This window comes from Rhinopithecus roxellana, chromosome 9, assembly GCF_007565055.1.
Source record: "Rhinopithecus roxellana isolate Shanxi Qingling chromosome 9, ASM756505v1, whole genome shotgun sequence".
Taxonomy (NCBI): Eukaryota; Metazoa; Chordata; class Mammalia; order Primates; family Cercopithecidae; genus Rhinopithecus; species Rhinopithecus roxellana.
In genome coordinates this window covers 63,335,992-63,349,802 of record NC_044557.1, presented here as the reverse complement: position 1 = coordinate 63,349,802, position 13,811 = coordinate 63,335,992, and the positions used below count along the sequence as shown (strand labels likewise).

At 35.2% G+C, this 13,811-nt stretch overlaps 1 protein-coding gene across 13 annotated transcripts in view; it reads right to left on the bottom strand.

Annotated features, from left to right (window-relative positions):
- VPS13B (vacuolar protein sorting 13 homolog B) overlaps window positions 1-13,811 on the bottom strand; it is a 904,863-nt gene that overhangs the window by 450,280 nt on the left and 440,772 nt on the right. For 12 of the 13 annotated variants that reach the window (XR_004059219.1, XR_004059220.1, XM_010385612.2 and 9 more), the window contains exon 23: window positions 12,653-12,887. Coding sequence is in view for 10 of the 13 variants with exons in the window: in XM_010385612.2 (XP_010383914.1) it covers window positions 12,653-12,887 (235 nt within the window). In the remaining 3 variants the exon portion in view is untranslated. Of the gene's footprint in view, window positions 1-12,652; window positions 12,888-13,811 lie in introns of those variants that run through there. The other variant, XR_004059221.1, reaches the window with a different exon arrangement.

Here is a 13,811-nt window from a genome sequence, read left to right as displayed (position 1 = left end):
CACCCCAATCAGACGTAGATTTGGTCTTTTTACGTAATCCCGTACTTCTTGCAGGCTTTGTTCATTTCTTTTTCTTCTTTTTTCTTTTGGTTTCTCTTCTCGTTTCATTTCATTCATTTGATCCTCAATCGCTGATACTCTTTCTTCCAGTTGATCGAGTCGGTTACTGAAGCTTGTGCATTTGTCACGTATTTCTCGTGTCATGGTTTTCATCTCTGTCATTTCGTTTATGACCTTCTCCGCATTAATTATTCTAGCTATCAATTCTTCCACTCTTTTTTCAAGATTTTTAGTTTCTTTGCGCTAGGTACGTAATTCCTCCTTTAGCTCTGAGAAGTTTGATGGACTGAAGCCTTCTTCTCTCATCTCGTCAAAGTCATTCTCTGACCAGCTTTGATCCGTTGCTGGCGATGAGCTGCGCTCCTTTGCAGGGGGAGATGCGCTCTTATTTTTTGAATTTCCAGCTTTTCTGCCCTGCTTTTTCCCCATCTTCGTGGTTTTATCTGCCTCTGGTCTTTGATGATGGTGACGTACTGATGGGGTTTTGGTATAGGTGTCCTTCCTGTTTGATAGTTTTCCTTCTAATAGTCAGGACTCTCAGCTGTAGGTCTGTTGGAGATTGCTTGAGGTTCACTCCAGACCCTGTTTGCCTGGGTATCAGCAGCAGAGGTTGCAGAAGATAGAATATTGCTGAACAGCGAGTGTACCTGTCTGATTCTTACTTTGGAAGCTTCCTCTCAGGGGTGTACTCCACCCTGTGAGGTGTGGGGTGTCAGACTGCCCCTAGTGGGGGATGTCTCCCAGTTAGGCTACTCAGGGGTCAGGGACCCACTTGAGCAGGCAGTCTGTCCGTTCTCAGATCTCAACCTCCATGTTGGGAGATCCACTGCTCTCTTCAAAGCTGTCAGACAGGGTCGTTCGCGTCTGCACAGGCCTCTGCTGCTTCCCCTTTTGTTGTTTAGCTGTGCCCTGTCCCCAGAGATGGAGTCTATAGAGACAGGCAGGTTTCCTTGAGCTGCTGTGAGCTCCACCCAGTTCGAGCTTCCCAGCGGCTTTGTTTACCTACTTAAGCCTCAGCAATGGTGGGTGCCCCTCCCCCAGCCTCGCTGCTGCCGTTTAGCTTAGATCGCAGACTGCTGTGCTTGCAATGAGGGAGGCTCCGTGGGCGTGGGACCCTACTGGCCATGTGTGGGTATAATCTCCTGGTGTGCCCGTTTGCTTAAAGCGCAGTATTGGGGTGGGAATTACCCGATTTTCCAGGTGTTGTGTGTCTCAGTTCCCCTGGCTAGGAAAAGGGATTCCCTTCCCCCTTGCGCTTCCCAGGTGAGGCGATGCCTCAACCTGCTTCAGCTCTCGCTGGTCGGGCTGCAGCAGCTGACCAGCACCGATTGTCTGGCACTCCCCAGTGAGACGACCCCAGTACCTCAGTTGAAACTGCAGAAATCACCGGTCTTCTGTGTCGCTCACGCCGGGAGTTGGAGACTGGAGCTGTTCCTATTCAGCCATCTTGCTCCGTCCCCAAGAAAAGAATTTTAACAGTACATCATCATCTTTCAGAACAAGTGGTAATTATGATTATAAAACTATGACTTAAAAAACCTAGAATGGAACAATACATATCAACCACTAAGGTGAACAAGAATTACATGGAAAAGCAGCCCCTGTGTTTTTCATAAATGCTAAATAATTTTCACATCAGTTTCTATTAAAACTCACTAAATCCAACAACAGCAAAGTTTTAATTTATAAATGATCTCAATATTCCATTTCTGTCAAAATATTTTACAAAAGTCACAGGCAATTTATTCAAAGAAGAAAAAACAAACCTCTGTTAAGCACAGTGTAGAAATCCATCTGCTCAGAGGTGTTGGCTGGATGTAGCAAATTACATCTGCAAGGCTCACTGCAAGTGCTCCCTAATGAAACTCAAGATGTTGATTTTGACCCAAACACCCTACACAGATTGGAGCTGGCTATATTAGAGATCATCTCTCCCTTTCCACAGCAATTGAAATCAGATGACACATTTCAGCAAACAGTTCCTCATTTTGAACTTTAGAAGTCCAAGTTCAGTAAAGACAGAGCCTCAAGTCTATAGAGAACTTTTTGTTCATCCTATTAATCATCTATGTAATGCATCTTTTTCCTTTTTTTCAATTCGTAAACACCAGGAATTATTTTTCAGTTGTTTATGGATCTTAAGATAAGTGAGAAGGTAACCTTTTAATTTCTTAAGTTCTTCCTCCCTTATAGTAACCAACAACTATTTACCATTAATAACTTGAAAACTTCATGTGGCCCAAGAATGTACAGTGAGCTCCTCTTTTGTGGCATGTGTTGTGCTAAATAATGGGAATAGAGCAATGAACAAGACAGGTATGGCTCCTGCTCTTTTCACCCTAGTAGGGGAATGAGATACTGAACAAAAATAGTCAAAATTAGGATAGTTTGTAAAAGTGATGACTGGAGTACAAAGACAGCACAGAGTTGAGAGACCTGATAAATGAAATACCCTGAAGCCCGAAGGAGGAGAAGGAGAAAGATGCCTAGAGGATAGATTGGGAAGGAGGAATTCATGTTTGTAGCATATGCTAAGGCACTGTAATAGGACAGTGCTGTGCTTATTCTAAGAACACAGAAAGGATACTAGGGCTAGAGTTGGGCAAAGCAAGCAGCAGAGGGAGCAGTAGAAAATACAACTGGAGAAGTGGGCAGGGCCAATTCATAGGGGGTCTTGTTGGTCACGTTAAGGATTTTAAAATATACCCTAAGATTGAAAGGAAGCCACGAAAAGGATTGCACGCAAAAATAACTAAATTACTCTGCATGATAAAAGGAGAGGAATTTCAAATTACTTTGGTCAAGAGATTAAAGAGGAAGAGAAAAGGGCCAAATAAGCATTGTGATGTACAAACATGTCTAAGAGACTAACAGCCACTTTAAAGACTGTTTGATACAGGACACACCAGTACCATCTCTTCCCTATGGTAGGACATCTTCAGCAAACTCTGCTTTATTCTTTAATATTTCTTTGTGATTCTATAAGTGAATTAAAAGAAATGAAGAGTTACAAGCCCATTACAGAGACAGAGTTCCATACAGGGTTCCAGGAACATGGCAGTAGAAGAGACCAAGAAAACAAAATGTATCTGGGAAACAGCAAAGATTGAAAACCAGGCCATGGAATTTGGAAATCCTATGTAGATTTTGAGAACCATAATGGTTTTTACTGAGCATTTAGCAGACACTGTTTAAAGTAATGTATATCTCATTTAATCTTTATAACCCTTAGGAAAATATATCAATAGCCAGTAATATATAAGATTCAACCAAGGACTATTTATTGCACTACTCTTCCCAATAGTTTGTAAAATATCAGTGAGCAAGCACCATATCTGTCTTGTTCAAATCTGTATTCTCTATGTGACTGCCACATGGTAGGTGCTCAATATGTATTTGCTGAATGAATGGGACAAATACGGGAAATTTAGGAAAATAAAGAAATCCAAAAAAAGGCTGGAGGATTGAGTGGGATAGAGAGAACAGACGGTTGAAGTAAGTATCAGCCTAGGTCTTAGGAATTAAAAGAAAGAAACAGATACCCTTAGAATGCGGTGCCAACTAACTCCCTTACCTATAAAGTTGTAGATTATGTTTCAAGGTGTACTGAATCAAATTTATGTCATTTTTATATTTCTCAGTATACTGAAAAGGCTTTAAGGTGTAAATAAAAAGGTCTCATTGTATTATATTTATTCTGGTTGCATTCACAATGAGAATCCTGAGTAATTTTTAAAATTATTAAATTTTGTATCATATTTTTTGCTTATAAAGTCAGATAAATATTAACAGATGCAATATACCAAAATATTTCCATAAAAATAAAAGGTTTGAGTATATAATCTTAGTTACATAAGAATATGTTCTTTGTGGTCTATTCCATCATGAATCTAAATAATTGGTCTCAAAGAATTGCAAATTTAATAGAAATTTGGAATCCCAGAATGATAAAGAAGCAATGCTAAAGAGAGAGAAAAATAATTTCTCAGGAGTTATGAGGACAAGCCAAAAAAAAGATAAAGAAAAGATTTTTTTTTTTTTTTTTTTTTTTTTAAGACGGAGTCTTGCTCTGTCGCCAGGCTGGAGTACAGTGGCACAATCTTGGCTCACTGGAACCTCTGCTTCCCGGGTTCAAGCGATTCTCCTGCATCATCAGCCTCCTGAGTATCTGGGACTACAGGCACATGCCACCATGCCTGGCTAATTTTTTGTATATTAGTAGAGACGGGGTTTCTCCATATTGGCCAGGGTGGTCTCGATCTCTTAACCTTGTGATCTCCCCGCCTCGGCCTCCCAAAGAGCTGGGATTACAGGCATGCACCACCGTACCCAGCAGAAAAGAAATTTTTAATTGAACGTAATGCCTTCATAACCACCAGAGTCAGATGGTGGGAGTAATATTAAAACTTTAACTAAAAGCCAAAGTTGTTTTCTACAATAGAATATAGACAATTAATCATTACGTTTCATTTTTGCTTTAGTTATCCTGACTTGGTTTCTGTTTCCTGCACCCAAAGAATATCAAGGTATATATACTTCCAGGTACCATCCTTTTTCTCCTGTCATTTCTCAAATAATATTTTTAAACAAATTATTTATTAAATCAGTTCTTCATTTCCGTTTTAGTTCTCAAGCCACCATCACTGACTGGCATTAAAATCATTCTTCTGGCCAGGCGCAGTGGCTCACGATGTAATCCCAGCACTTTGGGAGGACAAGGGGGGTGAATCGACAGGTCAAAAAATCAAGATCATCCTGGCTAACATGGAGAAACCCCATCTCTACTAAAAATACAAAAATTAGCTGGGCATGGTGGCGCGTGCCTATAGTCCCAGCTACTCGAGAGGCTGAGGCAGGAGAATCGCTTGAACCTGGGAGGCAGAGGTTGCAGTGAGTGAGCATGCCACTGCACTCCAGCCTGGAGACAGAGCAAGACTCTGTCTCAAAAAAAAAAAAAAAAAAAGGAAGAAAATCATTCTTCTGAAAATACTGTGGTAAAAGAAACCAGTGACCTAAAATTGTCAAATCTTATAGCTTTTAGTCCTTATCTTATTAGCTACATTTATAAATGATCCAACCATTTATACATGATCCAATCTTATGTCTTCCATAAGACTAGTGCTTCACAGTTTTTCCTCACTTAACCTTCTATTGGTAGTTTCCATCACAAATTATTCCTTCCTTCCTCATCCAATAACATTACTGTTCCCCGCCTTGTTATATGCAGATCCCACTTCATTTGTCACTCTATAAATGACTTTGGATAATCCCATTTTTTTTCATGTTTTCCCTGTGGTCATTTTGTGTCTCCAACTATGATCCCTCTTTAGAGCTCTAGATCCATATATGCAGCAGCTCATCAGATTTATTTACTTAAATGTCCCATGGATCCTTCATCATATAGACCAAACTAAATTCATCCATCTCACCGTGTACACCCAGAACTGGCCTTCTTTCTCTATTCCTAACCATAATAGTAACTATATAAATGTGTACACAGACATCTAAGCCAGGAACCATGGAGTTATTCTACAGATTTTTTTTCTCTCCTTCCCTATCCATAACTAATTCAGTCATTAAGTTTGGACAGTTTTTGTCAACCTTTTAAACATTTCTCTCTATTCTGTCTCAGTATCTCTTACCACTGCCCTGGTTCTGACAATCCTTTCTTCTAAGCTATAATGGCTATTTGTAATATTTAACTAATCTTGCCTCCAGGTTTCCTACTTTCTCCCATTACCCCCAACCCATCCTCTATACTTACCAAGAAACATTTACTGAACAAAAATGAGCTAAATATAAAACAACAGTATCAGAGAAGTAGAATGGAAAGGCGTGTAATAGGAGGTGGCATGGATTTAGACATCCCTTATCTGCTTGAACATAACTGATTGAAAGTTATCTACATTTTGAAACCAACAAAACGACAATGAAAAGGAAAAAGCATTATAAATCAAAAAGGACTAATAAGAAACAAGAGTAGGTGAAATATATCACAATTTTTTTAAAGATAGAATGTGTGTAAATAGCAAATGACTGAGGACCAGAGGGGGAAGCTATAAAAGAGCAGTCTAATTCATGCCATCAGTCCCAATACTCAAGAAAGATTGAAAAAGAGAATACAGGCATGATACTGAAACCAGAAGGGCTGTTTGAAAACTGGAAATGAGTAAATAAACCTCCAAATAAGTTTTCTATCTGGGTACATGTGTAAAGACAAAGAATAAATTACTCTTAACACGTATGCATCAAAGACTTATATCCAAATATTTTTATAAACACCATTTTAAAAACAGAAAAAAGGACAAATTTATGGTTATTCATAAGAAGTTCATTTCTATAGTTTTTTAAGACCAAAAGAGAATTAAAATATCTTGAAATAACCTCCTTTTCTCAGAGTAGGTTTGACCAATGAAAATAACCATATGGTTAAAAAGTTGTTTCTACTTTATGTTTCAATGTTGATTATGCAGTCACTCTATATTCTCTTAGGGAGTATGAAAAATAGGCTGGAAATTTCAATTTGATTCAAGCCCTTTCCATCTGGTATGTGATTTTTTGCTTTAAGTTCAAAATAAACTAACTTGCCATCTCAGTTCTTGCAAGAAAACAAAAACAAAAAAAAAGAAAACACCTGAGAGTATAATAGCATCTTATGCTTTAAAGATGGAGACTTCTGCAGTTCCTAAGTCATTCTTGATGTATTTGAAGAACGAGATGAAAATAAAATAATTTTTCATGCGAAAAAGACAAGCAGTAGATGTTGGCAGGAGTTTCGTAGAAATAAGAGAGATTTTAAATGAGTATTGAAGGTATAAAGAATGATGGGCACTAAATATCAGCCCTTTTATAAAATCATTTGAAAAGACAGAGTATAGTAGTGTCACATCATCTTTAAAAAACATAACTGAGGGATTCTATTTACAGCAACATGATAAATACGTTGAATGATCCCTCTCCAAAAAAAATTAAAATGATGACTATACTGTATTTAAACAATATTTATATGTGACACATACCATGAATAAAATTTATATAATGTTATACACATATACACATGCATGCACATACACACCAAATGATATCTTCTTAAACTTATTAATGAATTTCCAAAAAGAGTAAAGATTATTAAAGCCAGGGGCTGAGGGAAGCCAGAAACACAGAGGTATGAAAAGTAAATGCCCCCAGGCACTTCGACGTTGGTTAAAACTGAGCATCTGTGTTTACCACTGAACTGAAGACAAGTTAAGTCTGACTGAGGATAAAGCCTGAAGCTAACTCACATTTGCAGAAAATAATAGAAGATAAAGCTGGCATGCAACTGGCTAGAATATTCATGTACAGGTAAACTAGAAATAAAGTTGTCTGCTCTTCCCTTCTTTATATGATCCTCTCACAAACGCTGCCAGAAAATGAAACCTTGAATAGAGGGGGGAAAAATCCACAATCACAAACCAGCCCTCATAAGAGGTTGTAGCTTAAATTTTTATTACCTAAGTGGCATAAAAACCTTTTATCAAGAATTTAGTTTCAAATTGTTCTGAACTCGTAGTGCCACCAACATGTTGGAAGTAAATTCAAGCCTGCATAGGAGGAATCTTTCAGACCAGTCTTCAAAACATTTCTACAGAGAAATTTCTAAGGAAAATAAGGAGCACAGAAAAGAAAAGAATAAACAAGGAATATTAGGTATAGTAGGCAAGAGTCAGCAGGAATTAGGCAATCATATACGTTAAATGTTTCATGTAGAAAGAAATAAAAGGAAGCCTTAAAAATATTAATTAAAATAAAGAGTTTTAAATAGAATCAAGATAAAAAGAATATCCCATGTAAAACTTTAAATTCAATAAAAGCGCTATTCAATAAGTGCTATGAAGTTCAAAAACAGGAAAACCAATTTATGGTTTTAGATGTCAAACACAATTTGCTTCCAAGAGATCTTCTGAGTACTGAGAATATTCTTGATCTCTATTTAGGTGCTAGTAACATGTATGGGTTTATCTGACAAAAAGGTAGGCAGTTGTAAAGTTAGTGTTGTACCATTTTCTGTATGTTAGACTTTCATACAGTTGACATTGAAAAATTCAAAGAACAACTTTAACAAAATATTAGACACAATTGAAAAGAAAATTAACGAACTAGATTAAAGAGATTAACTGGAATGCAGGTCAGCAAGTCAAAGAGAAAAAATATCAAAGAGTGAAGAAGCAACATGGAAAATACAGTAAAAAACCAAAAAAGTCCAACATATGTATGGAAAGAAAGAAGTAGAGGCAATATCTGAATAAATCATGCCAGAAAACTTGCAGAACTCATATTCTCCAATATTAAAACTTTAAAACACAAAGACTGAGAAGATCCTTAAAGAATCCAGAGGAAAAGGACAAAGGACCTCCAAGGAAACATGAAATGACATTGTATCTCCTAAAAGGCCAATGAAAAGCAACAGTCAGCACAACAGTATCTTTAATGAGCTGGGAGAAAATAACTATAAACAAGGATTTATATACCCAGAAAATATCTTTCAAAAAAAAAAAAAGGCAAAGAAACAAAATTGAGAGTTTGCTAACATCAGATCATCACAAAAACAGCTTCTAAAGGATGTACTTCAGGCAGAAGTAAATGAACTGAGAAAGAAGGAAGGGCTAAGCTGTGAAAAGGAATGACGACTAAAGCACTAGCATATAGGTAGGCAAATGTGGCTCATGACCAAATGCAGCCAACCACCAGAATCTGTAAATAAAGTTTTATTGGAACACAGTCATACCAGTGTACCGATATATTGTCTACGGCTGCCTCTGCACTATTTAAAGCATGGTCGAGTAGTTAAAACAGAAACCATATAGCTGACGAAACAAAATATTTACTATCTGGCACTTTATTGAGAAAGTTTTCCAACCTCTGCCTTAGTTCTATATATGCCAAATCTAAGCAATTATATTACAAAATAGTGATACCAAATTTTAAAAATAAAAGAAAATATATGACAATAACCTCTTAATCTGGAGAGAAGGATTAAAGTGTTTTAAGAACTATCTTGTTCAGGTGGAGAGTAAATAGACTGATTTACTACATCATTTAATAAATTAAATATGCATCTTAATATTTCTAAAACTAAATCATACTTTGTGGAAATGGTGTTAATTTCTAATATTAAAAAATAGTGAGAAAATAATTTCCAATATAGCAAGGAAAACTTTTTACATTATGTTTATATATATATATTATATATTACATAATATATATTCTTTACATAATTCTGCATTATATATTATATACTTTATGTAATTATGTAAAATAAAATTACACATTTATGTAATTTATAATTATAATAAAATAGTATGTATTACATATTTTATATCATGTATTATATATATTTAGTTAACTAATTTACAGAGACAGGGTCTTGCTCTGTTGCCCAGGCTGGAGTGCAGTGGTACAATCATAGCTTGCTGCATCCTGGAACTCCTGGACTCCAGCAATCCTCCCACCTCAACCTCCCATGCGCAAGCCACCACATCTGCGTAATTTTTAAATTTTTTGTAGAGATGAAGTCTTGCCAAATGTTTATACTATAAAATTTATAATATCAATTTATATTATATAAGTTTATAATATAACTATTCATATTATAAAAATTTTATATTACAAATGTTTATATGACAAAGAAAACCATCAAGGAAGTGAAAAGACAATGTATAGAATAGGAGAAAATACTTGCAAATCATGTACTTTATAAGGGTCTAGTATCTAGAATATAATAAAGAACTCCTACAACTCAACTATAAGATGGCAAGTAACTCAACTAAAAAGTGGGCAAAATATTTGAATAGAAGAAAATATTAGGCGGGGCAGGGTGACTCATGCCTATAATCCCAGTGCTTTTAGAGGCTGAGGCAGGTGGATCACTTGAGCTCAGGAGTTCGAGACCACCTGCAAAACATGGTGAAACCCCACCTCTACAAAAAAATTTAAAAATTAGATGGTCATGGTGGTGTGTGCTTGCAGTCCCAGCTACTCAGGAGGTGGGAGGATCAATTGAGCTCAGGAGGTCAAGGGGGCAGTGAGCCGTGATTGCACCACCGCACTTCAGCCTGGGCAAGAAGAAAACCTGATCCAAAAAAATAAATAAATAAAAAGAAATAAAATATTAAAGAAGATATACAAATGGCCAACAAGCACATGAAAATAAGCTCAATATTATTAGTCATTAGGGAAATGCAAACCAAAACCACAGTGAGATTCCACTTCACACCACTTTTACCATTTTTATAGTAAAAACAAACACCATTTTCATAAAGTAAGCTTTAGTTTTATAAATATTAAGATAAGTATTTAGTATATTAAATGATGTAGTAAATCAATCTATTTACTCTCTGCCTGGCCAACAGAGTTCTTAAAAACACTTTAATTTGGCCAGGTGCAGTGGCTCAAGCCTGTAATACCAACACTTTGGGAGGCCAAGGCGGGTGGATCATAAGGTCAGGAATTTGAGACCAGCCTGGCCAATATGGTGAAATCTGACTCTACTGAAAATACAAAAATTAGCTGGGTATGGCGGCAAGTGCCTGTATTCCCAGCTGCTTGGGAGGCTGAGGCAGGAGAATCGTTTGAACCTGGGAGGCAGAGGCTGCAGTGAGCCAGAATTGTGACACTGCACTCTAGCCTGGGCGACAGAGCAATACTCCATCTCAAAAAAAACAAAAAACAAAAAATTAACACTTAAAATTAATTGTTCTCTCCAGTTTAAGAGGTTATTGTCTAAGATGGCTAGAACAAAAAAAAAAAAAAAAAAAAAAAAGAAAAGAAAAGAAAAAGAAACAAAGCGGATAATAACAAACAGTAACAAAGATGTGAACAAATTAGAACCTTTGTACATTACTGTGGTATTGTAAAATGGTGCAGACAGTTTGGGTAACAGTCTGACAATTCCTGAAAAGCTCAAACATAGTTACTATACGACGCAACAACTTTACTCCTGGGCATATAGCTAAAAAAAATTAAAACAAATCCACACAAATATCCTGTAAAAGAATGCTTATACCAGGATTTTTCATAAAAGTCAAAAAGTGAAAACAAACTCAACTGTCCATCGACTGATGAATGAATCAAGAAAATTTGGTATATCCATAAGACGGAATACTATTCAGCCATAAAAACAATAAAGACTGCTACAACATGAATCAATCTTAAAAACATTACAGTGGGAGGGATTGCATTGGGAGTTATACCTGATATAAATGATGAATTGATGGGTGCTGACGAGATGATGGGTGCAGCACACCAACATGGCACAAGTATACATATGTAACAAACCTGCACGTTATGCACATGTACCCTAGAACTTAAAGTATAATAAAAAAATAAAAATAAAAAATAAATAAATAAAAAAACAATTTTAAAAAAAAGTATCATTAAATGAAAAGAGCAGATTCCAAAATAGTTCATGCAGTATTACTCCATTAAAAAATGTGTCATTACATTGTGCATTAAATTTGTACATAGGTATATGTTTATGAACATGCATTTAAAAAGTCAAAATATATGCAATGTCTAAAAAGACAAAAAAAAAAAAACAAAAAAAAACAAACAAACAAAAAAAAAACATTACGGTAAATGAAAGAAACCAGTCACAAAAGATCATACACTCTAAAAATATTCCCTTTCACCTTAAAATTCTGTGATTGTATGATAACAGTATTCATATTATTAAGGACCAAAAATGTCTCTTACTGAAATCATGCTTTCTTTTAATAAATATAAGAAAAGTAGAATTTGACAGAAATTTCAGTATAGAGAAAAGGAGAGAGAAACCAACATCAAAGTAGAGGTCAAAAATTACACAGGCTATATGTCTGCTTTTCGGTGACAGTATGTAGAAATTTCAATGGTATCAGGATTCATACACTTACATCCTAATAATATGAACAAGGTGTTGACCTGTTTAGCACTGTCAAAAATTTGAGCCTTGTTATTATAACATATATTCAGATTACTTACTTTATGACTCAAAATTTTTCCAGGTTCACATTTTGTTTGAAATGAACATGCCAAAGTTCAAAAAGTTATGAATTCATAACTGAAAACACAGCAATATGAGAAATCAAATATATATATAGGAGAAAGGATCATGACTCTAATCATCATATAATTACTTTGTATAAACAAATGAGAAATCTAAAAATGCATTACGCTTGCTAAATACTATATTCACGCAGTTATTTATATATATAATACATTCATTCATAAATCAAGTAGCTTATTACATCAGTCTACTTATCATTCTTAGTTCAGCCTAATGATAATATCCAAAACCAACTTTCCTCCCAAGTTAATTCTTCCTATGTTTATATTTTAGTGATTATATTATATTGTATATGATCTTTTATAAATAACATATATGTGAATATGTGACTAAGATTAAAAGATATGGATGGCAATAAATGGCATCACTTAGTTCATTTACTTTGGTCAGGAAAATCTTTCAACGAGAAGACTGATTTGCTTATACACTGAAACATTTAAAAACACCAACAAATCTAAAAATGCCCATATAAAATATTAACCATAGGAAAAAAATTTTTAAATATACCTTCTTCAAGGATGAGTCGTGGGATAACAAATGGAATCTCCTGCAGAGGTTCCATATACTTGTGCCCAGCACTAATAATCTTTATTTGAGGCAAACAGAGGACAAGTGTTCCTGGCATACTGGTTTGTCCATGGTACCAACTTCTCACTGTTCCAGGAATGTCACCAGATATAATTGTACTTGGGGAAGGCAGGCTATCATTTGGAATAAACACACAACAAGATTGCACTTCAAGCTAGAAAAGAAAAGCAGAATTAAAATATTTGGATCAGACTAAATATACCTTCAAACACCTAATATCTTCACCAGAATAAACAACCAAAAAAGTAAAAGTTCCATATTTATGACTTATATGATGACTTATCTTTATGACTTATTTTCACTAATAAATATAAAAAACACTTGAAAAGGTATTGTTTACTCTTGTTATACACTTGATACAAAATGCCCAGTGACAAGAGATGATCTGCCCTTCCACATAGTCTTCCAAGACACAAGACTGAGTTAGAAAGTGTGCTGGCAAAAGAAGATCAGAAATCCCTCCTTCTTTTGCAGTTTATTAGAAAATTTTGTTAACACCAGATAAGGCCTAGAACTACCTAGCATTTTATTGCTGTCACTTTTTTTAAAAAGGGCTATTTTTATGTGAATTTAGTCCTTCCATTTTTACTTTACAGACTACAATATAAGAAAAAAATGTTTAAAACATTCAATTTATAATACTAGACAATCATTAAAAAACATGTTTATATCACATACTTTCACTTTTTATATACAATGATTCAAGTATACATATATTAGATTTATTATACATAAACAAATACATGGTAATAGGAGAAATCAGAAGACTTAAAAATCAGAGCATTATTTCTTGTTTTTTTCATTCTTCAAATTACCTAAATTATAATTTCATGTATTATCTTAACGCTCTCCTATCTCCAGTAGAGTTACATTAAGTTGCCAGGACCTTAAAGATTAAGATAAAGAGACAAAGTAAGCCCAATCCCAAAACTGAATTCATCATGACTTCTTAATTCAGAAGCAATGTAGATTAAAGTCTATTTGTCATAGTGGTGCTTATAAAGTAGTACTGTGTATCTCATTATCAAATTGCTGCAACAGCCTACAATGCTTAAGTTATTGAGAAAATACAAACTAT